The following is a 26,257-nucleotide window of genomic DNA, read 5'->3' as shown; positions in this document are numbered from 1 at the left end:
AACTAGCCAAAGTGACAAAGAACCACCGGCATTGAAGAGAAAACATAGTTCACTTGGGGACCTTTTAGTTAAAACTGTTACTTTAGACGACATTTTAGCGCGAATGACAGCCTTAAATGGCTTTCCTTTTAGTGTCTTTGTAACCTCAAAAGATTTGAGAGAGTTATGATTATCAAAAGGATATTCAGATTTACCAAAAGCTGCTTCAACAGTTCGTAACCGTATCGTCAATTACAGCTACAGAATTAAAAAGCATATAAATGCTGAATTAACTGTTTTAAAAACTGAAGGCCAGCGTTTTAGTTTGAGCTTTGATGAATGGACATCGAATTCTAACAAAAAGTACATGAATGTAAATATTATTTCCGAGAAAATGTTTTGGAGTTTAGGCCTTATTCGTATTGATGCATCTTTGAAGGCGAAAACCTGTGTTGTTTTAAAAGAGCGCCTTTCTCAATTCGATATTTCACTGGACAGCGAAACCATTGCAATCGTAACAGACAGTCCAAATGTCATGCTCAAAGTCGGGAAACTTGTCAATGCAGAGCACCAAGTTTGTTTTGCTCATGGCATTCACTTAGCCGTTTGCAATTTACTTTATAAAGAAAGTTTACCCTGTATACCGGCTTCAGAAAATTAGTCCACTGAGCTCCACGATGTAGACTCAGATGATGATGATGATGATGACAAAGATCTTGAATCACATTAGACCTTGAAGACAGAGAAAATTGCCCGGATTTGACGAATGACCAGAACATCAAGGATATAATAAAAAAAGTTCGCAAAGTGGTTCTTATTTTCAAGAGAGCATCCTTGAAGAATGATACCATTCTTCAAAAATATGTGAAGATAGAGCATGACAAGGAAGTAATTTTACTGCTTGATTGCAAAACCAGATAGAACAGCCTCTACACTATGCTCGAGCGTTTCGCCTGCTTGAAATTGAAATTTAGCGTCAAAAAGGCGCTTATATATTTTAATAATCCAGTGCAGTTGGAAGAGTCCAATTTCAAGCTTATCAATGAAATCATGAAAGTCCTGGCTCCAGTCAGTTAACTGTAGGAGGACTCTGTCGCACTGATGCAAATTTATGCACAACTGATGCTGCCCTTAAGTTTCTTTTTAAGCAGTTAAATGAAAATAGCTCCCAGTTGGCTTCACAAAAACGCATGAAAAATTAGTTGAGTGGCATATTATGCTACCTACAAAATCCTCATAGTGCCAATGTAGCGTTGGCGTTAGATGATCAAATAAAGCGTACATTTTCAAGTCCGAGCAAAGTCCTGATAAAAAACCAGATTGTTTCTTTAATTGAGAGGTTAAATGGTTAAAAAATGACAAAGAGGAAGAACAAAATATGCAAGTCGAGCCTACAAATACAAAAAAAAAAATCTGATGCTCAAAGGAAAGCTTCAGCTGGAAATAAAAAAGAGCATGAAAATTGTCTCCTGAAGCATTAAATGAAAATGAATTTTCCATAATTGTTAAGAAAGAAATGAACCTATACGAGTCTTCAAATTCGACTCAGAGCTATAACCTAGTGCGGGCTTATAAGTATTTACTAACGATTCCTCCACCTTCCATCGAAACTGAACGTGCTTTCTCAGCAGCTGCATATATGTGTAACAAATTGAGAAGCAAGCGTGGTGATGAGACACTGGACACATTGTTATTTCTCAGATCATATTTTCGCATTCAAATTAGAAAGTTCCTATTAAATTAGTTTTCATTATATTTACGAGAAATGTGAAATGGGACTGATTAATGTTATTTTTAAATACTTTTTGCTAAGAAACTTTCTACCTACTTATTATGTTGTTACATGAAAGTCGTCTATTTAGTCTATGTTCAGAGAAATTGTTGTTAATTTCCATAGTTTGCATAGTTTGTTACATAAGGGTTTTATTAAAATGTAAGTTTAAAGAGATCTCACTGATTAACATAAATAAATAAATAAATAAATACTGTATTAAAGCCACTATATTTATTTAATGAGCCGAGATTTCAGCCACTGATTCTTGGAAAAGATTAATTTTAACATAGAGACTGAGTGATTTTAAATCTGGTTAGTCTGAGACTCCAAGTCTGATTAGTTAGAGTGATTAGATTAGCTAGGTGTATACCGTAAAATACATTGATTTTGTCTAAATTTTGATTTGCTGATTAAACAGCTGATTTCTGTAAGATTTTCTTATTTTGTATTTGTAACCAATCCTGGGACTGACCAAGTGTAATTCCGAAATCCCGAGATTAGAAATAAGGGCCGGGATGGTATTCCCTAGCTGCTGCTGATTGGTGGCCATCAGCTGAGTCACCTAAGGCCAGCCGTCTGCCAAGAGTTGTTCGACAAGCCACAACATTTACTGGAAAGGACCTTGTTGGAAGTAATTTAAATGCTGCATACATGCATCTTTGTTTTCCTTTCAGTATTCAGTCTGCAAGCCTCTGTGCCTCCTCAATCCTCTATTTGCTACATGACCTCATTTAGTTCTACACCTCTTATCTTTGTCATTATAAACCTTGGTCTCCTTTCGTTTCTTTTACCCTCCTTGGCAGAGTCCATTGTTCTGCTAGGTAATCTATCTCACATGAATCCACCACGTGTTCCTCCCTTAGTTGTAAACATAAGTTCTGTTGTTGATCAACAAGTGGATAATGTTTTATTTTGGACTATTCTTATTCTCTATGAAAGAAGCTGGCCTATGGGTAGAGGGAGGCCCCAAGTTCGGTTCCTGGCCAGGATTTTAGGGTTAGTTCGAGGTCTGCTCAGCCTACGTGAGAACAGTTGAGAAGCTATCTGAGAGTGAGGTAATCTGCAGGCCTTTAATGCTATGAGGTTAATTTGCTTGCTTTTATTTATGAAAAGATATGTTGATCAAGACATCCAACTTAGACCAGTCAGGCTGAGCTCCATCTCTTTATCCCAAGAACTTCTGTGTTGCATTTGTTCACTAATATAAAAATTGGACTAACAATAGAACCTTCAGGTAGAGGGTCACGTATTTTGTATGTAAGGTGACCCTTCGAATATAAATGTCAAAGCCAAGTATTCTCAAGGAGATGTTAACAAAGTGACAAGCGAGCTCATTTTCATCAAAGTCTAATAATCGATGGATTGATGGTTCAAGTATTGCTTTTTTCCTCCTTATATTTCAGTTCATAATTCATGATTCATGTGTGATTAAGAAAGACGCCATGCAATTCAAAAGCCTAAAGTGACAATTGTCCAAAAAGTGTCTGTGTTTTTCAAGCCGGATTTTTTGGGAAACTGTTTATCTGACAAGTATCCATAGAGGACTAATGACGGTGAAGAAAATCTGTAAATATTTTCATCTGATGAACGAAAGAGAAATACGAGGCCTTGACTGGATTAACCAAATGCAAGAATCAATAGTCACATTATAGTATTGAAATACAGTAAAACCTTGTTTATTCGAAGCTGTTGGAAATTTACTCATTCAGGACAAATATTTCAGATTCCCTATGGGAATCAACATCTATATCATCTGATGGCCAAGCAGGCATCAATTTTTAGTGATGAGACAAAGTCTCTTAGTGCATTGGCACTGCCGGTGGCTCCAGTTAGCCTACGCAGTGGCCTCCACGGTATGCACTAGCCAGCGTATTGGTAGGTGTGCTAGGTACCAACTGATGAGCCCACCCTAGCACACGAGGGCGAAACGCTGGCAACCAAGAATGAGTTAGCTGGAAAATTTATAATGTCCAATAACGGACCATTTATATTGGTATTATAAATTTACTCATTCAGGACAAATATTTCAGATTCCCTATGGGAATCAACATCTATATCAAGCTGTTGGAACGCAAAAATCTAACTTTGAATTACGTTATTTTGAATTAACCGCCAATTAGTAATTCAGACATGCCAACCCTTGCCGTGTCACAGAATATTCTACGATCCGTTACTGCATGCAGTTAACCTTGTTTCACAGTTTAAACCTTTCAAATGCCAAGGAAAAGATCTATTTTCAAAATGTATCCAACAAGGTGCATGTACAGTATTCAAATGATCCACTTGGATAACTCTGACAAACATAACCTCACGCAACGAAAGAAAAAAAGCATGAATCAAAAGACGAGGAGAAATCTATGCTGGCTTATATTTTATTTAAATTCATTTATTGAAAAACACAAAGCTATTACAATTTATTTTTCCACTTAGTTTCCTGCTTTGGAAATGCATTTGTCCCAGCGTATAGACAGCTTTTTGATGCTCTCATCTCATTGGATTACTGTACTGTATGCATTTTAGATGTCCTGTGCTTGTGCGGAAAGTACCCAATCCCCTTAAAACATCGTGGCTTATCGAACTTTCCTATGACAAGGGGAGAAAGTCTCTCGCTTCCATCTGCATTATGACACAGTACAGTCACTATTCATGTACGATTTCCCGCCATGGCACTTCTCTTCTAATTCGCCGCGTCACAAAGTATTCTAAGACCCGATAATGCATGCAGTCACCTTGATTCACAGTTTAAACCATTCAAATGCCATGGAAAATTTATTTCCGAAATGTATCCAACAAGGTGCATTTACATTATACAAATAATGCATTTGGATAAATCATTGGCAAACATAACCTCACGCAACAAAAGAAAAGGCACACGCTGCAAAGATGAGGACAAATTACGCTGGCTGCCCTGCGCAAATGCTTTATGTTTTGGATTACTGTACTGTTTGCATTTTTTAGATGCCTTGTACTTGCCCGACACCCTTAAAAAATCATGGTTTATCAAACTTTCCTTCGACGGTGGGGAGGAAGTCTCTCGCTTCCGCCCCAGTCGGCATAGTCTGGTGGTATTTGAAGGCACTTAGATATGTCAGCCTCATGTTGGTACATTTACCAGCACTTCACACGATGAACACCATGTAGACATTAATGTCCATTTTGAATGTTCCTGCTAGACCACAGTGGACATTGGTGTCTGTATTGAGTGTTCCTGCTAGGCCATGTGTGTCAGATTTGAATACAGTAGAAGTCCACTATAGCGATTACAGGATATAACGAGAACCCCGTTATAATGTCTGTTCTTTTCTGTCTCTTCAAAATTCCTATATTAAACTGTGTATTATCCTTCGGTTACAGTGAAACCCTATCACCGACCCATCTGTTATTACGAGCGATTAAGCGTGCACGATTTTTTTCAGTCACCCGTATTTGTGCACCCAGCCATTATACTGCATGCGATCGATCATCTCTGGTATCGTTTCCTCACTATATCAACTAGCGAGCTCTCTCGTCGACATTTGAAAGCAATATACATTAAGGAGTGAGGGTAATTGTTTCCACCTATTCAATACTTCAACAGTGTGAAATCATTAATACATCACATATTTATTAGATCTCACCATTGGGACCAGTTTTGGCAATTAGATTTGCCATCATCAGCCTGTTACAAGGCGTTATACAAATCTATATTAACATCATTATATGTATGAGCAAATCGAACCATATTCTTAAACTATTTTGTGTATAAGGTGAGGTGTACACCATAAAACTTTTGTATTGAAATTACTAGCATATTTCTTATGCGATATATTACAATTTGTTAATTCTGTGCAATCTTTTTTGATATACTGTAAATAGTTAAAACGTTGTCAGTTCCTTGTAGTTGTTGCAAAATTATGATTAAGCATCTAGTTTGGTTAAAATCAATCTCTTAAAAAATTACAGCTGCTTACACATTAAGGGCATTCAGTTTTTCTTGGCCAATTATACATTTTAGTTATTAACATACATTAAAATAAATTTGGGTGATACAGAAAACCAACACACACCGCTACAACCATTCAACAAGACTCCATACATCCTCCTAGCCATAAGCGGGCAACCTATAATAGTCTGATACACCGTGCTTTTAGCATTCCCATGTCAAAATCAGGTTTAAATAAAGAACTTAACACAATACATAGCATTGCATCCCACAATGGATACAACCATAGTTTTATGGAATGAATAATTTATAAGTTTAAGCACCGACCGAAATTCAATTTACAAAAAGAAATAGCTAAATCAAAAACCTACTCAACCTTTACATTTAATCCTAACATCTACAGAATTATAAACTTATTTAAGAAGATAAATATCAGCATTTACTTTAGAACTAACAGAAATCTCGACATATTCCATAACTCGAAGTTAGTCAGTGCTTCTAACCCCTTTGATAAGTCGGGTGTATACAGATTTCACTGTAACACCTGTGCCAGTACATATATTGGGCAAGATCAGACATAATGAACATGTCAATGCCATTAAATATAGGAAATTCTCAGCAATAAGACAACACATAAATGACTAAACATAGTTTTCATGATATCAATCACGAATAGTAATCACAAATAGATGTCATCGAAATAATGGGGAAAGGTCCTTTACTTGACTTAACGGAGCAATATTTCATTTTACTAGATCAATACTATAACCCTAACTACAATCTGAACGATTTGTCCGAAAAACCTACAATATTGTTTGATACACTTATTTCAGTAAAAATACCAATAGATCAATCAGTATACAAAATGATACATAACACACTAGCCTACTACCCCCACCGTAATCCACACCCACCCGACCAATGGCCTCAAATTACCGCAATCACCTCCTCCCCTACATAACACGCTCCGCTTGTGGTCTGTTGACTGCCATTTCGCAAGGCAGTTCCTCTGCAGCTTTACTCTTGTCAACTTGGTGCTCAAGGTGAGTATCTATTTACAAACAAAAGTGTTTTCCTTATCTCAGTTTCTGTTACACTAATACGTAATATATTCCTTCTGTTAGGTCCGTCTTGGTTCGAGATCTTTCTAGAATCTCAAAATCCTTTGAACGTCATGTTTTTCAAGAAATCTGGTCCACTAATCTACTATTATCAAGTCTATACATAATTAAGGATACTACAATCAAATTATAGACTAAAAAACACACATTAATATTACTAAAATATTGTGTTCACAAAGGATTTCCACTTAACTTCATATTTTACCAAGACAGAGTGAACACTTTATAGTCCACAAATATTTATTTTACGAGGAACTGTTTTTTATCAAAGACCTGTACTGCAATGGACCTCCATACCAGGCACAAAAATGTTTAATGTTTCAAAATGACATCAGCCGAATTTATTTTATTGTATGTTAATAACAAAAATATATAATTGGCCAAGAAAAACTGAATGCCCTTAATGTCTAAGCAGCTGTAATTTTTAAGGGATAGATTTTACCAAAGACCTGTACTGCAATGGACCTCCATACCAAGCACAAAAATGTTTAATGTTCCAAAATGACATCAGCCGAATTTATTTTAATGTATGTTAATAACTAAAATGTATAATTGGCCAAGAAAAACTGAATGCCCTTAATGTGTAAGCAGCTGTAATTTTTTAAGAGATTGATTTTAACCAAACTAGATGCTTAATCATAATTTTGCAACAACTACAAGGAACTGACAACGTTTTAACTATTTACAGTATATCAAAAAAGATTGCACAGAATTAACAAATTGTAATATATCGCATAAGAAGTATGCTAGTAATTTCAATACAAAAGTTTTATGGTGTACACCTCACCTAATACACAAAATAGTTTAAGAATATGGTTCAATTTGCTCATACATATAATGATGTTAATATAGATTTGTATAACGCCTTGTAACAGGCTGATGATGGCAAATCTAGTTGCCAAAACTGGTCCCAATGGTGAGATCTAATAAATATGTGATGTATTAATGACTTCACACTGTTGTAGTATTGAATAGGTGGAAACAATTACCCTCACTCCTTAATGTAAATCTTGATTCAGTACGGACCAAAAATGAAGTTTTTGATATTAAATTTGAAAGCGATGTTGGAGTCAGTTGTAAAACCCGTCGACTGCTCTTCCAAAAAAAAAAAAAAAAAAAAAAATGAAGGAGAACATGATTTCGTAATAAATGTGTGAATTACTTACCCAATAACAGTTGTAAACTCGTTAAAAATATAGGCTGAAGTAAAGGATCGCTTAATGTTAATGCTAAATACTACAATTAAGTTATAATGAGATACACCTCAAAATATAGCAGAGTGCATCATTTATTTTGGAGGTTAGTTCATATTTTTATTAAGGCCACGGCCGCTTCGTTCCCACTCCTAAGCCTTTCCTATCCCATCATCGCAATAATACCTATCTGTGTCTGTGCGACGTAAAACCAATTGTAAAAAAATATGTATATATTTTCTCGCATGTGGTTAAATTTGGAAAAGTCTATTATCATGTAAATTTATTGCAAGAATGGTATCATTTCTCTACTAACGCTTGAAAAATATTTTTATGATACATAAATAGTATGCCTTTGCTGGCGGGACCTAGTGTTTACAGTGCAGTAAGTCTTCTGGTATGGGCTAGAGCAATTTTGTTACTTTCATTGATCTGTCTCTGTCTTATCCTTGGCTTTGACAAAATGAAAGTGACTGAGGTATGAGCGATGCTAGTAATGCCATTCCTTACGCAGCCAGTCCCTGCTACGAATGGTGTGAAAATATTGCTCATAGGGTCGGTTGGTGTATGCATTTCAGTGGGCTTGGCAGACTGATTTGTAATAGCAACTTCTGGCTCGGTGAGGAAAGCAACGGGAAACTACCTCACTCCTCATTTCCCTAGTACGCCTCTTCAGTGATGCCTAGGCCATCTATGACAGCTCATGGCGGAACTGTTGAGGATCCAACCAGCCTTCGGGCTGATGACTAAACATACATACACATAAATAGTATGGTTAAGTTAGAGTAGGTGACACTGAATAAGAAAAGTGAAGCGTTTGCCACAGAATGCAACCTTCGGTACCATTTTGTCGCTATGTGCAGTTGCGAGCTTTGTAGTCGACATTCAAGTGCGATGTTGAAGAAGTCTATCAGTAATAGCCGTCGACTGCTGTTTCGTAAAGGAAATTAGAAATGAAATGTTTTCGTAACAAATGCATAAATAACGTCGTCGATAGCAGTTGTTAATTACCTAAATTCAGCTTCATGGTCCGTGTCGCACTTCAATAGATTCACAACTAAGTATTTATTTATTTTCCACCTAATCGATACAATGATCGATACAATGATCGACTAGGTGGAAAGTAAATAAATACTTAGTTGTGAAGCAGTTGTTAACTTGTTAGAAATAGAGGCCAAGTAAAAGATCGCTTAATACTCTACACTGAAATTAAATAAGAAGTGATACACTTCAAGATATGGCAGAGCATCACTGATTTTAGAGGTTAGTTTATATAGGAAATGACACACATACTCATCAGCTGTTGCCTTGCAGTGAGGCAGGGGACTGCCAAAGGCTAAGGGAGACAACCGCTGACAGAAAATCTTCTGAAATGTTAGGCCTAGCAAGTCAGTGGAAGAGAGAAATTTTAATTGCTTTCAAAACCAAAAGAAGCCTTTGAGTGTTAAACAAACCCAGTAAGGACGCAAGTTCTCCTGGTATTGATATTAATGACAGCTCAATGATCGATGTTCCACCAAGATCCATCAACGACCACAATCAGAGTAGCAACTCTGAATATCATTACTTTGACAGGGAAAATAGAAGTGTGCGTTGATATGATGAAAATGAGAAATATTAATGTACTAGGACTGAGTGAAACCAAGTGGAAGAGACAAGGGTCAAAAGAAGTCAGAGGTGGTTATCATCTATGTTGGTCGGGAGGAAGTTCAGCTAAGAATGGAGTGAGTGTTATAATGGACCATTCAATGAAACAGCATGTACCAAACATAAACTTCAAATCTGACAGGATTAGAACATTAGTATCATTCAGTGCTATGCCCCGCAAGTAGTTCAGAGAAAGATCTATTTGAAGAATCCTTGGAAGAGGTGAAGGAACCATCATTATTGGTGACATGAATGCCCAAGGGTCTGAGAGCATCATGGGCACACGTGGTTGGGGACCAAGGAACACTGAGGGAAGCAGACTCCTGAGAAATAACATAGTTATTGGTAATACCTCGTATCACAAACAGAAAAGTCACAAAATCACCAGATACGGATGGAAGGAGTCCATCATTGATTATATTATGGTAGATAAACAAATGTTGTTGGATGTGAAGTGATCATAGGCTCCTTGTTAGTTGTTTCAGGTTTTAAAATTTGAAGGAAATAAGAACCATCCAGGACAAGAAATTAAAGGTTTAGAAATTGAAGAATAAAGAGAAGGTCACAGAATATCCAGCAGTGAATACCAAAAACAGACACTGGAACAGTTGAAGAAGAATGGAAAAATTTCAAGGAATGCTTGGTCAAGACAAGAGAGGAAGAACACATGGCAAAAGGAAATGGAAAGAGACACCATGGTGTCACACAGTCCTTGAAAAGGACAGTGCCTACAGAAAATATTTCAAAAATCGAACAGATAAGCACAAAAAAAAACTTTTAGTTAGCGAAAAAGGAATCTAAGCAGGTTGTCAGAGCAGAAAGAGAAAAATGGTTGAATGAATGGAGTGATACACTAAATGAAGATGTAGATGGCAACAGAAAAATGTTGTATGGAATGATGAAGAATGGGAGGAGGGACAAAGAAGAGACTAATTATCTGACCAGTGATAGTGGGTATCTCATTACAGGTGACAGAGAGATCAAACAAGAGTGGAAAAATTATTTTGATAAGCTGTTAAATGTGAATGATATCACAAACATTCCATTAGATTGATTAGTTAATGATGGAAGACACTATAACAGATCTGATATGGAGTGATATAGAATGTGCATGGAAATACATCAAAACAGAAAAATCTCCAGGCATTGATGAAGTGTGTGGTGAAATGATCAGGTCTATGGGTGATGCAGGAAAGCAGTGGATGTATAGATTTTTTCACAAGATATGGAAGGATGGGCAGATACCAGCAGATTGGAAAAAAGGTATCATTCCACTCTTTAAGAAAGGTGACAGGAAGAAATGTTCCTATTACATTAACTTCCCAAGTGGGAAAGCTGTATGAAAAGATTTTAGAAAGGAAAATAAGGCCATTGATAGAATTAAAGTTATCAGAGGAATAATATGGATTCCGGAAAGGCAGATCAACGGTTGATTGAATATTTTTACTGCGTCAGCTTATGGTGAAGTATTATGAACATAATAAGGTCCTTTGGCTGGCCTTCCTGGATATCAAAAAGGCCTTTGATGCTGTAAGCAGGAACAAAGTCTGGGAAGTGCTGAGAAACAGTGGAATCAATAATGACATAATGAAATGAATTGAGAATTTGTATGAAGACATTGGTAGTTGCGTCAAAACACTATCAGGAATGATGGAACCCTTTAGAATAACTACGGGCCTAAGACAAGGAGGAGTTCTGTCACCTCTTCTCTTCATTACTGTGGTGAATGAGATTCAACAAGAAGTATGCCAAAACGTTGGTGACAACAAAATGAAAGTCATGCTATTTGCTGATGACATCTGTATATGGGGAGATTCCAAGGAGGAACTTCAGGATCAGATCAACAGACAGTAACAGCTAAAGAGTACGGCCTAAGATTCAGTCAGGAAAAAAGTGAACTGTTGGTTATGCGGAGAAAAGGTCAACCTGAAGGTTACATTGAAACAGAGGGTAAACAAGTCAAGATGTCCAACAAATTCAAATATTTAGGAAGCTCCATTGAAGAGGAACTTACCAGCAGGATTCAAGCTGGAGGAACATTCTATAGAGTTGTCCGAGACCTAATATGGAACTCAAAAATGTCATTGAAATGCAAGCGAGCAATTTATCTGACTTATTACGTGCCAATATTGACATATGGGAGTGAGACCTGGACCATGAGGAAAAAGGATGAAGCAAGGATTCTGGCAGCTGAAATTAAATGGTTGGCAAAACAAGACGAGATAAAATTCGTAATGAGAACATCAGGGACATGACTCAGGTTGGCAGAATGCAGGATAACAACTCTGCTTAGACTCAAATGGTATGGTCACATGCGAAGGACGGATCCTGATTGCATACCCAGAAAAATGTATGATCTGCAATGAAAATATTCAAAACCAAGAGGGCAGCCAAGAATGCAATATACAGACATGGTGAAAAACGACATTCAGCAACGAGGAGGGGACTGGGACAACATTGAAGAAGGAGAAAAGTACAGAGACAGAAGTTGGTGGAGGGGCTTCATTCGCTGACCCATCGTATAGATGGAGTGACGTGGGATATGTATGTAGTTTATATTTTCTCGCGTCTGGTTAAATTTCGGACAGGCTTTCCCCATGTAAATTTATAGCGAGCATGTTATCATTTCTGTACTTCTTCTCTTCATCCTGATACGTTTCTGCTTATGCAGGTCATTCAATTTCTCTACTGGAGCTTGGAATATGTTTTCATGATATATGTAGTATGGTTAAGTTCGGTGATGCTGTTTGACTAAGAAAACTGAAACATTTGCCGCAAAATGTGATTGATCGTCGGACTGTGTCGTTTTTTCGCTATATACACTTGTGAGCTCTCTCGTCATCATTCAAAGGCAATGTCTGATTCTATTGGTAATACTCGTCGAATGCTGTTCCCTAAAAGAAAATTCAAAATGAAAGAGGATAATAAGTTTTTGTAATAAGTAAGTAACGAGGCCGATAGCAGTTGTTAAATCGTTAGAAATAAAGGCTGAAGTAAACGATCGTTTAATTTGAATGTTGCATACTGAAATTAAGTAAGAATGTGATACACCTCTAGATATGTCTGAGTACATCAGTGATTTCAGAGGATAGTTTATATTTTCTCGCGTCTAGTAACATTTCGGAAAGGCTGTTCCCATGTAAATTTGTAACGAGGAGGTTATCATTTCTCTACGTGCGCTTGAAATATGTTTTCATGATATCTATATGGTTAGGTTTTGAAGAAGAAAACTGAAATGTTTGCCACAAAGGGCTCTAGAGTGATACAATAATTTTTTTCATAATGAAATTAATCGCAAACCTTCACGTTGTATTGGATTTCGAAAAATAGCAAACGAGTAAGCCATAGTGTGGATATTATCTGCGAAAATGCAAGTTTTGAACGAAACTGATTGCCATTACATACCGATTTTAATGTCTATGGGATATTTCCTAACATTTACAAAAAAATCAGATAAAACAACAATACCCTATAGCGAGTACATTTTTTTCCATTAATTATTCTCGCTGTAATGCACTTCTGCTGTATTCGTGAAGACCCCAGTGGACACCGGTTTGTTTTGAGTGTTCCTGCTGGGCCACAGGTATCAGATTTGAATGTTCGTGAAGACCACAACGGGAGATAGTGGGTTCGAATCCCTCCGTCGGCAGACCTGAAGATGGTTTTCCGTGGTTTCCCATTCCTAGGCCTTTCCCATCCCATCATCGCCATAAGACGTATCTGTGTTGGTGCAACATAAAGCAAAATAGCAAAAAGAAAACCACAGCAGACACTGGTTTGTTTTGAGTGTTCCTGTTAGGCTGTAAATGCAAGGAGAATATTCATATGTATGGACAGTTGCGAAATATAAAAATGCGGAAAATTGTCGACTAAGGAGTATTAACAGCCTGAGGGGACAGACAGGTGAGAGTTCCACTACTATTGTTTGGTTAAAAAAAATTTTACTTATCCTACCCCAGTGGTTGGGTGCGAGCATGCAAACTCGAGAGAGAAGTTTTGTGTGAACGTGTACCTCACACATATCACAAAATTCCCCTCTTTCCTCACTTCCTCCTCGTACAAGGGTCACGAGCTGAGATTCAGAGAGTATTTGCACATTTAGTGTCCACTTGCAGCTGATGCGAGTTCCTGTGATGTGTTGACATTTTCTCACATCTGCTTTAGCACGTCCTTCACGTTTATAGAATAATCATGTACTTTTTTTTGTTTAGTTCTTCTTCAAGGTTGAACTGTGTTGTAGTTTTCTGTACATTCCTTACAGTTTGCCGACGTTTCGAATACATTGCAGTATTTTTTTGTCAAGGTGACTGAAATACCCCTACTCGATCCTAGGTAATCTTCTTCTTAAGATGCTGTCTCCGAGCGGAGGTTGGCGATCCACGTAACTAGCTCTGATCTTGACAGCGCAGAATGGAATGCCATTTCTGAAGTACAGCAGTGCCATCTTCAAAGGTCTGTCAGTCATGAATTTCTTCTTCTCCCAACAGATCTCTTCCCCTGTATCTTCCCTTCGATAATAAGCTGTAATAACTGATACCTCTCACCTTTCATGATATGTCCTAGATATTGCGTTTTCCTCTGTTTTATGGTGAGCAGTAGTTCTTTTTGCTTTTTCATCCGACGAAGGACCTCGGCATTTGAGATTTTCATTACCCAGAATATCCGCAAGAGACGGCAATACAGGAACATTTCGAAGGCATCAATACGTTTTTCTATGATTGGATCCAGAGTCCAGCTTTCACATCCATATAGGAGAACAGAAAATATATAGCAGCGGACCATACGAATTCGTAGTTGGAGACTGAGATCTGACCTCGCAAAGAATTTCTTCATGGTAATGAATTGTTTCCTGGTCTACTCAATTCGATATTATCTCCCGTTTGGAGTTACATTGGTCATCCAAGATGGTACTCAGATATTTGAGAGAAGACACTCGCTCAACTAATTTATCATTTATTGTGAGATTTGTCCGAATTGTCTTCTTAGAGAACACCATCAGTTTCATCTTTGAGGGGTTAACATATAATCCAAACTCTTCACTTGCTGAACTAAGGAGTTTATCATGCACTGAAGGGCAGGCATGTTATCAGCTATGACAAGAGTATCATCTGCATATCTGATGTTGTTGATGATTTTCCCGTTAATTTTGATCCCACCATAGTCTTCCAATGTTTCTTTAAAGATTGCCCCTGAGTAAATGTTAAACAACAGAGGTGACAGTACACAACTGCCTGATCGAAGCAGTTTCTGAAGTTCCTTGATCAGTTTTGACATTTGCAAACTGATTCCAGTACGTAAGTCACCGGAGTCAGTACCTGTTAATCTCAGAATCTCTATCAGCTTATTGTGCCTGACACAATCAAAAGCTTTTTTATAGTCTATAAAACAGGCATAGACATCAACATTCATATCTCTGCACCTCTGTAACAACACATTTAACGAGAAGAGTGCCTCACGTGTACCAACGCTATTTCGGAAACCGAACTGATTCTGATCCATGTGGGATTCACATTTTTTGTATATTCTAGTGTGAATGATTCGCAAGAATATTTTGAGCACGTGAGACATCAAACTTAACATACGATAACCATCGCACTGAGACAAGTTAGGCTTCTTCGGTAGTGGTATGAAGGTTGATTTCAGCCAGTCTGATGGTATTTCTCCTGATACATATATTTTATTGAATAATGATGTTAAGATATTGAGGCCGGTAGATTCCTGTTCTGTTATTACTTTGAGAACTTCAGCGTACACACCGTCAGGTCCAGTTGCTTTAATCACCTTGACAAAAAAAATACTGCAATGTATTCGAAACGTCGGCAGACTGTACGGAATGTACAGAGAAAAACACTATTCAGCCTGGAAGAGGAACTAAATAACTCTACACACCGTGAAAACTTCACTTCTAAAACTTTGTATACTATTTCTCGGAGCTGGGCTGAGTGGCTCAAGACGGTTGAGGCACTGGCCTTCTGACCCCAACTTGGCAGGTTCGATCCTGGCTCAGTCCGGTTGTAGTTGAAGGTGCTTAGCTTCGTGTCGATAGATTTACTGGCACGTAAAAGAACTCCCACGGGATAAAATTTTGGCACCCCAGCATCTTGGAATAACATTATTATTATTATTATTATTATTATTATTATTATTATTATTATTATTACTCAAGCTTGCCTATGCAAAACATGTCATTTATTCCTTCAGCTTCCATTGTAATGAAAACCTAGACAATTCTTCAACTTTGTGTTTAAAACTTGTGAAATAATAATAATCATTAGCTACTGTGTGGAGGCATTTTAATTTGACATTGTGTGACATAGGAAATGTTTGAGTGTGATTTGATAGAATCTTTCAAGAAGGAAATATGTCGCACTTCGGGGTACGATAGATCTAGTCGTGTTTTCCTGTCCTCCCAATTTTCATTCTTTCAGATCTTGCCTTCCTCTCTTCGTCAGAAATTCTGTATAGTCGTTTGGGCTTCCCCCTGTCCTGAAACCTCTTTATTTTATCTTTGGTTATTTTCTTCACGGATCCATTTACAAGCATCTCTTCTGTAATTTGGAACTCTCGTAGGTCCTTCTCAGTTTCCTTAAACCAGTTTGGCTTGCTTTTCTTAGTCGAAGATTCTTTTAGTTATCCTAATCGGGTCCATTCTTAGGATGTGGCCATAGAAGTCGATTCTCCTTTTCCTATTATAATTAAGTTGTTTCTTTATCCTGTTACCATATGTAACAGATAGTTTATAAATTTATTACTCAAAGTTAGTTTCAACAGACTGAAGGACGTAACACTCATAAATAAACTGAGTTAAGAAATGGCTTCATATATCACAAAAAGATTGTAGGAGGTTTCAGTCACCAGGAAGGATCTAGAGTGATTCACGGAAACAGCAAGGGAATTGAGATATGAAACTTTTTTGTAGAAAAGAGTTTTATATCATTGACAGTCCTGAAATTGACGCATCAGCCAAACTCTGGGACTGTGCCTCAGTTAAAGCCATGGCTTCTGCTATCCCAGTTCTAGCCCTGCTGTACCCCAGCATCATTGAAAGCCTGTGACATTTAATGGCTGAAGGAATGTGTTATCTTTCCTGAATGCCTTTCTTTACTCCATTTCCATGTTGTTGGAGGACTCGGAGGATGTAGGGGCTGACAAACACTGCCAACATCTTGTAGTTGTCAATTCTGAGCTTCTTTGCAAGAATAAGGGGAATTTATTCTGTTTTTTTATTATTTTCATATTGGAGTGGTCAATATTATCTGCGTGTTTGATGTGGACAAATGGTGTTCCTTAACCCTTTCCTGCATGAATTGATTTTAGTTTTCGTTGGCGAAGAAAATTTCAAGCTTTAATGTTCAACTTACGTTCAGTGTTTTAGATCTACCAGCAATTCTTAACTGGGGCTAATACCTTAACACTCGGTATGTGATGTGGATTGCCATAATGTGGTATATATACGATTTTTCACGATTTTACACTAAGTTTTTAACATTCAAAGACCGAACATTACTGCCTACTGGCCATGGGTACATATTGCAAGGCGCAAGTATACTTACACGATTGTAGGTTGGTAATGTCTTTGAGGTTGGGTAATGTGATGGGGAGGGCCCACGTAAAATAAACGGTGGTTGGTACGCGTGGATGTTGACGGGATGGAAGGAGTACCTTTGGTTGTAGGGCTGTTTTGTCACATGTTATGTAAAAAAAAAAAACAAGGCATCATTGGTATATGTGTTAAATTGATTGTACACTTGAAAGTGTGCCGTAAAACTACCTCTGTCCACAATCTGTATCCTTCTATACAGGTGAAAAGTTATATGTTACCTGAGGGCAACAGTATTCAGTAAAGGGTTAACTATCTTCTGTTCTGCTCCACCAAGCAAGTAGCTGCGCAATTTGGGTCACGTAGCTGTGAGCTTGTATTGAGGAGTCGGCAGTCCTGGTGGTTTCTCATTTTTAAACCAGGCTAATGATGGGGCCATGGTTGCTTCCTTCCCACTCCTAGCCCTCCCCTATCGCATCTGTGTTGCTGCGACGTAAAGCAAGTTGTAAAAAATCATAAAAATTTACATTTGCTGTTCTCATGCTTTCCCAATTGATTTGTAAATGTTTTACCAAAAGAGATTTTAAGATGTATTCTTCTATTGCTCAGACTCATCTCTATGGGGCTCTCGCGGGTACAGCACCATCAACATCAACCATGGCAACACATCTCAGGCTAGCGGCGAGCGAGATCGAACGTTCAGTGGACTCTTCACCTTCCCTTCTTCTGGAACATTTCAGACGTATAACTGTGAGTATGTAATAGCAATGGTGCAAATTTTTATGTTATAAATATATTCACTCATATTCATTTCTGGTGAGAGATGGTGTGTGCAATGCTATCTCAGTCTTATCATTGATTTTGACAATATGATTTTATCTTGTTATCTTCTGACTATTTTTCTTACAAAACCATGTGTTACCGATAATAAACTAATTTCTTTTACAGTAGAACCTCGATTATACGTTCCTGAAAACTACGTTTTCTCGAATTATTCGTTCAAATTATGTAGTCCCACGAGCATCCTAATTAAATCACATTGTAAAAATCCTGCATTGTCCTTTCCTGAATTGATTATTTTCACCATGTTGGTTGATCCTGTCCATATTGACTTATATTCAAATTTCTATAGAACACTATAGAAATTTGTCCTTTCCTCGAAGAAACGATTTCCCGGATCAAGCGTCCAGAAATTTTAGTTCCATCAACTCTAAATCCTCGATCAAGAAACTGTATCTTACGAAAGTACGGCTACGGCATACTTACGGATCTTGGTGTTAACGTGCCGTCGGTAATTTGAGGAAGTACTGTACTGGAAAAACAATCGGCAGTGAACTTGCGTAAGGGACCATCTTAGCGTCTCATTCGGGTGGTATTGCGTAGAGAATCCTCGGAAATCATAGAGCAGAGAGTGTCCACAACAACTGGAAGGAGACAGAGTGCATTTCGACAGCTCTACTTGAAGACGGAACAAGTTTCATCAAATGTTCATACTTACAAACCGTCTTCATTATGTCCAGGGTTAGATGTTTATTTATTGATTTTTTTTACTTTTTTCGAGTGTATCGCCGAGCAGGTTTTGGGCACTTCTCTCAGGGCACTGTATAATCACTGGGCTTTCAGGCAGGAATTGAAACTGCTCCTTAACCCTGGATTACTAAGCTTTCGTCTGCCAGACGATACGTGCGGATATTAGTAGCTCCCCTTCCTCCTACTGCAAAGATATTTGCTTCACTTTCTCTCTAGCTTCCTTTGTGTCACTGTACGTTGCTTCATTCCTTCTCTACGGGGACCCCGTTGTCTGAGGTACGCCAACGTTACTTTTATATTTTATACGTAGTTGTGCAGTTATTTATTTATTTATTTATTTATTTATTTATTTATTTTTATTCTAAAAATAAATGATAGCTTATTGCACACTGTGACAATGACTACTTTCATTATTAACATCGGAATATATAATTTCATTGTTATGTTCTCAGTAGCTGTAAGGAATGTAACCATGGATAATTGGTTTACCTCCGTCCCATTGGCTGAAAACCTTTTGAAACCACCGTACTCTCTGACAATAATTGTAGGAACAATAAGAAAGAATAAACGCAAGATACCTCCTGAGCTCCGTGAAGTGAAGAAGTGAAAAATCGGTACGTTGATGTTTTGCCTTGTATCATAAAAACCAAAGCAGGGGAAAATCGTTCTGCTATCCACTACTCACGAGGACATAGAAATAAGGAATAACAGTGGCAAAACTGCAGCAATTGAATTTTATAACGAAACAAAAGGTGCAACAGACTTTTTCGTACAAATGCGTTGCAGCATGAAAGACCCAGTGCTGGCCTCTGTGTGTATTCTTAACTATGATCAATATGTTCTTAGTGAATGGATATATTTTGTTCTGCCACAACATCCTCCGGAAGAGAGAAAAACCTATCTTGAAAAGGGCATTCGCGCAGCAGTTAAGCGTGACCTGATTAGACTTCACCTCCAGCGCCGCCTTACGCAACCAAATTTAAAGCGGTTATTACATTGTATGATCTGCGAGATTCGCAGTGAAAATCATATAGTACACAGGCCAGACAAGGCACAACTTGGCACAAAGAAAATATGTGTATTTTGTCCCTCAATGCTACATAGAATGATTTACGTGCTGGATTAGTTATTAAGTTTTAAATAACGTAATTGTAAGAGTTATGGAAGGTCTTTTTCCGTTGTCTCATAGACGAATGCTTAGTGATAACGTACTTCACAGAAGAGCTTAGTGATCCAGGGTTAAATAACACGAATTTAGTATTTTAATATTATCGTATACCTTACGATTATGTTATCGAGACCAGAACAGATGTTGCACCTTACATACATAAAGCCTTGGGAGGTTTCGCGATTGCCTATTACTGTTGTGGTCCTAATATAAGACTGGAAATTTCACGTTTTTGTGTTAAAATGTTATAAAAACCGCAGTCATTTCATTTGCGCACGTTACATTTTAAAAACTTTGTATCATTTTCCACTTGTACCGACTCGTACAGCAAGTGCACTTGCCAGCTGAGCTCAAGGTCACGAATAATCATAATTTTGGAAGTGTTAATGATATTTTTTCTCTTTTCAATTTCATTGACTGGCAGAATTGAATATAATTCATTCAAGAAGTTGGAAATCGATACTTACATTCGAAACCATATTCTCAAGTTCAGCATAACCTTTAAAAGTCGATGTAGCCTAATTTCCGCAGTACAAGAATTCCATAAACAGACGAACAGTATACCGGTGACCAAATGACAATGGAAGATTTAAAAAAGGGATTTCGCCATTATGTTGGGTGCTTTTGTATCTAATGTGCTTTATTTTATTAGATAGGAGAATTAAAAACTACTTGTGGTGGATTGTTGTTTGGCTTGGCATTACGGGTATTTGATTTTTCGAAGAGTTTGGCTGATCAAAGTTGCTGAATTGAAAGAAGTTTTCAGAGGAAAATGACGAAGTTTCCCCGGTAACACTGAATGTAAAGTTTTGAGATTTTTAAGTCGCGTACTGGTAATGAATGTTTGAAGCTGGCCCTGTGGTCTAAGTTGCCTGCCTCTCACCCGGAGGGCCTGGGCTTGATTCTCGGCCAGATCAGGCATTTTTACCTATATATGAAGGCTGGTTCCAGGTTCACTCATTCTACGATTACCTTTAAATGAGGAGCTGTTTAATGGTGAGATGTTGACCCCGGTCTACAGAGCCAGGAATAACGGCCAGGGGGATTCGTCACACTGACCATGCGTCACCTCGTAATCTGCAGGCCTTCGGACCGAGCAGTGGTCGCTTGGTAGGTGGAAGGCCCATTGGGGCTCTAGTTTGTGCAATACCACCCCGAGATGACAAAGAATGATGTTATACTCAAAAACGCCATAGGGTAACGTACACAACAAGGATGGAAGAACAAAACAATAACATACAGCAACTTACCAGGACACAAGTGGAAGCAAGATACTGCGCTGAAAACCCACCCCATATTTAAAAACAAGGTCAGTCTTACTGAGCCAATTATAACACCAATTTTCTTTAAAAAATACATTATAATTAAACATTATGGAATAGATAACTTACAGATAAATCTTAATGAATTAATAGTTTGGTAAATAAAAGGAAATTTGAAAGTTTTTCAGTTGCTTTGCAAAGTAAAAAAAATTTATAAAATATAGGTAAACAGATCTGTAATAATATAATAAAACCTTAGGCAACTAGCAAAAGAAAATTATGAAATCAATTAAATATAGTAGTTTTAAAATAAATATATTCAGTTTACTAAACAGACAACGTAAGGAGCTCCTTAAACTAACTTAACTTTTTACCCATACAAATCCTTCTCTTTTTTTTAACATGAAATCAGATTTAGAAATATAAAATGTGGGACAAATAGTTAGGCTGAATAACTGTGAATGGCTTAGGACAATCCCTGGTGGAGGAACCACACACCCGAAATATGTCAAAACAAGTAGTGTGCGCAAAAGAATATAGTGATGTTCATCTAGATGATCCAGCCAGTGATTCCATGTGTTGTGAAATGCTCGGAAGTAAGTCTGCTCAATATAAACGGCTTTGTTTTTATTCCACGTGCTACGGCGGCTGCTGGCGTACCCAAGCCTCCCTTGCCGGAAGTCTACGACTCGCCGTCTCAAGATTGAATATACCTCAGGTTGGAAACTGGTTGACTGCCGTTCGTCAGTTTCATTTTCCTTCACTGCCGACTGCAAACCTCCCATGCATTCTTGTAGCACCGGCTTCGGTTCCAGCCTCCAGTAAATTATCTCGGTTTTCTTCTCGGTCTACTTTAAGTTTGTTGTTGACATTCCTAATGTTAGCTGGTGATGTGGAGATAAACCCGGACCCGCGGCGGATAGTGCGATCTCAGTTTACCATCAGAATATCTGCTCTCTTAAAAACAAAATTACTGACTGTGAGCTCTACCTATAAGAACTATCTTCTTTCGATATTGTCGCCTTCTCTGAAAGTTGGTTAACTGACTTTGTTTCAGACACGGAAATCCCTCTTTCCAAAGAGTTTTCCATTTTCAGAACGGACCGTGGATCTCGGGGCGGGGGAGTTCTCCTGGCCGTTAAATCCAAATGGCATGCTAACCAACGTACTGATTTAAGTAGTGACTCCGAAGCCATTTGGGTAGAAGTGAAATTTCAGCATTCCAAATATCTATTTGCTTGTTTTTACAGGCCACCTCGATCAACCCTCAATTATTCTGAAAATTTTCTCTCTTCTGTAATGAAAGCCATTAATCTGAATCCTAATGTAAGTATATTAGGCGACTTTAACCTCTCTATTTCTTGGAATTCCCCTGCTCATGGTGTCCCGTCTAATAGCCTTGACAAGTGGTATCTCGACCATTATATTACGGGCCTAGGCCTCCAACAGTACGTCCTTGAGAACACCTGCGGGGATAGTCTTCTTGACTACCTGCTCTGCTCCGTTGAGCCTTCCGTTATTTCTGTGGGACGAAATATTTTTAAATCGAACCACAAGTCTGTAGAGGCAACATTCTCTGTTGCCCCTCCCCGCCCCCCCGAAATGTCATCGACCCTTTACCAGGAACTGTGTACCCTTGTGGCGAAAGGTTGATTGGCAGGCTGTCAATCACACCCTCTCTCTTCTACCCTGGCACTTGCTGCAAGTGGGTGAAGTGCAAGAAGCAGTGGACCTGTTCTATGACTGGACTCGTGCTGTGATCCGTGACCTTGTTCCCACTCGTAAAACATCCGCCAGATGCCCACCTTGGAAGAAAAGTGACACCAAAATTGCAGAAATTAATAAAACGAAAGCCTGGAAAGACTGGAAAAGGTCACCTTCTGAAGCCAGCTATAAAACTTTTTCTGACCTTCGCAAACACCATAAACAGCTTCTAAAACGGGATTACCAGGACTACATAAACTCTGCCTGCCTAGAAGTGAGAAGTAATAGTAAAAATTCTGGTCTCTGATAAACAGCAGGAAAAATACAAAGCGTGTGCCAGACACAGTGACTTGGGGTGATAATTTAGCCAGTGGTAGTAATAGACCAGAAATTTTCAACGATTACTTTGCGTCTAATTTTGTTGCACCTGTTCAGTTCCCAGATTTTCCGTCTATTGATTCTGTTCCTTCTCATAATCTCAGTAATCTTTCCACCTCTGAGTCAGAAGTCTATTCGTTACTTTCCTCCCTCCCAGAAAATAAACCTACTGGTCCGGATGGTCTCAGTCCTGTCTTCCTTAAGAATACCGCTACGACTCTTGCCCATCCTATTGCTGTTATATTTAACCGTTGCTTCTTAGCCGGCTACTTTCCTGACGACTGGAAAATCGCTAACATCACTCCGGTTTTTAAAAGTGGAAAGAGGTCTGATGTCAGAAACTATCGTCCGATTTCTATATTACCCACTCTGTCGCTCATCTGTGAAAAGATTATCCACCAGCGCCTTCCTTCTTTCACACTTCCTTATATATCGTCCCAACAGCATGGTTTTCTTCCTGGTAGCTCCTGCCTAACTAATCTGGCTGTTCTTCTCCATCGTGCAACATCTGCTCTTAACGCCGGTTCTCAACTGGACGTGTGCTACATTGATATTGCTAAGGCTTTTGATACCGTAGACCACGCACTTCTTTCCTATAAACTCTCAGAACGTTTTAATATCCATGGTCGCTTGCTAACTCTCCTGCAGAGCTTCCTCAATACCAGAACTCAGCGTGTGGTTCTTGATGGGTTCAGTTCGACTCTTGTTATGGTACATTCTGGCGTCCCACAGGTCAGTGTCCTAGGTCCGCTTCTTTTTGTCTTATTTATTGACGATCTCATTAATTCTATATCCTCCGTTTCTTGTGAAATTCTACTATTTGCAGATGACTGTAAAATATTCAAACAAATCGATTCTTTATCTGACGTAAACTCCTTACAGAGTGGGCTTAATTCACTCTCTGAATGGTGCTCCACATGGTGTCTTAAGCCTAATCCTGCCAAGTGTTCCTCTATTTCGATCACGCTTCGTAAATCCCCTATTCTCAGTAAATACTCCCTCCACGGTAACCCGTTCCCAACTCTAGCAGAACAAAATGACTTAGGAGTGATGTTTGACAGTAAATTGTTATTTGTCCCCCATATACAAAAGATAACCGCACGAGCAATGTCACTTCTCGGTTTGTTGTATAGATTTTCTGACATCACCGATATCCACGCCCTCCGAGCCTACTATGTATCTTGCATCCTACCGATTATTGAATTTGCGTCTCCCATTTGGTCTACCTCTTCACCCACTAATCTGAATCATATTGACCGCGTGCAGTCATTCTTCTGTGCCATTGTTAGAGCCAGAGTATCTGATTGTCGAAACTTGAGCAGTAATCAGATACTAGACAAGTTAAACCTTCACCCGTTATCTAGTCGCAGGAAAGTAGCCGACCTTAGATTCCTATATAACGCTGTTAATGGTTTATTTCGTTCTCCTGAACCTGCATCCTTCTTTTCCATACATGTTCCAATTCGCAAAACCAGGATTAATACGCCCCTTCATATTCCATATTCCCGCCTCTCTCTCGTTCAAAGAAGTTTATTTATCCGCATACCAACCCTCCTTAACTCTTTATCTTCTGACAGGAACTTGGACGTTTTTTCTTCGTATGCCTCCTTTAATCGATTCTTCCTTAACTTAGCCTAGTTCATTTTCTTCATATTCCTTTTTTCTCTTCTCATTGCTGTCCTCTCTTTTGTACATAACATAATATTTATTTTTTACTGTGCTATACCATTACTTAAGTGTTATGTCTGTATTTATCTTACTGTGCCTAGCTATAAGTTCTTCTCTTCGTTTTACGTTCAACAATTTTTCTCGTTTCTTTAGCCTTTATTTTTTGTTTTTGTTATGTTGTGTGTCTAATTATGTTAGTTTTTAATTTTTTCCTCTATATTTATCGTTAGATGTTTTTTCGTCATTATTCTTCCACTTTTCTTTATGCTTGCCTTGTGCTACTCTATTGTAAATATGTATTTCATTGTGGAACTCTGTAATTCGGCTTCTCGCTGTTTTGGTTTCCCAAATAAATAAATAAATATGGACAGAGACACAGATCCATAAATCATCACGTGAAATTAAAACATAAACATATCCCGACGATATTAGAAAAAATTTTGACACAAATAAATTAAACACAAATCCCAAATAAAATCCAACGGATTAGAAAATCAACAAATTTTAAACCCACAGTCAATAAGCTAGAGAACAAGGCAGGTCCAGTAACCCAAGGTGTTAACACACACAGAAAGTCAAAAACGATCTCGCACCAAGATCAAAACAATAATAATCACACTAACGACGCCACGCAACAAGAAAAGAAGATTCCCAAAGATAAGAACAATGACACAGTTACGTAATGGGGAAAGGCAGAGATAAGATAAAACAATTGAAGTTAAGATAAGGATAGCGAACGTTAGAAAACCTTCCACCGAGGAATTGCCTACAACCCCACAAATTATATATGTTAAGTGAACAATTTCTAGAGAATATTGTATTTTAAAATTATAAACTTGAAATGAAACCAACTTAAAATTTGTGTATGTCCCAGAATTTACTTCTGTATGTATAGGAACAGAAATCAGGTACTTAATATGAAGTTTTAATTAAATGAAACATATTAATATAAAAGGTAGACATAAACTTTATTGGGCTAAAATTATTAATAATAATAATAATAATAATAATAATAATATTATATTAACTAAGAAGAAAGAAAATGAACGGTGACATGGTGATTACGCAGCACAATACAGAGTCGAAACAAACGCAATTAAAATGAATAAATCAAAACGGAATGTCAGAAAGAACGCAAGCAAGCACACGGGCAAGGATTACCACATCAATAAATTACCAGATAATTTAAATAGCATTAACACATGCACCAGCAAATAATACCGTACAAGAAAACACACCAAACGAGCAGAATTAAAATTAATCAGAGAGGGAAAATAAAATTTGGAAAAGCAAAGAATGTTCAAGTTTAACAGCGAAAACAAGGGCATATGATTTAAAGGTACCAACACAGAGTACAAACGAAAACATGAA

General features: G+C 37.9%; 1 protein-coding gene across 5 annotated transcripts in view; it reads left to right on the top strand.

Moving 5' to 3' along the window:
* Positions 1–26,257, top strand: part of LOC136884336 (uncharacterized) — a 291,392-nt gene that overhangs the window by 221,237 nt on the left and 43,898 nt on the right. For all 5 annotated transcript variants that reach the window (XM_067156442.2, XM_067156440.2, XM_067156441.2 and 2 more), the window contains one exon: positions 17,786–17,926. In XM_067156442.2, the coding sequence (XP_067012543.2) occupies positions 17,786–17,926 (141 nt within the window). The remainder of the gene's footprint in view (positions 1–17,785; positions 17,927–26,257) is intronic.

This window comes from Anabrus simplex, chromosome 12 (genome assembly GCF_040414725.1).
Source record: "Anabrus simplex isolate iqAnaSimp1 chromosome 12, ASM4041472v1, whole genome shotgun sequence".
Classification (NCBI taxonomy): Eukaryota; Metazoa; Arthropoda; class Insecta; order Orthoptera; family Tettigoniidae; genus Anabrus; species Anabrus simplex.
Note: the sequence above shows the minus strand (reverse complement) of the source record. Positions and strands in the feature narration are given on the sequence as shown.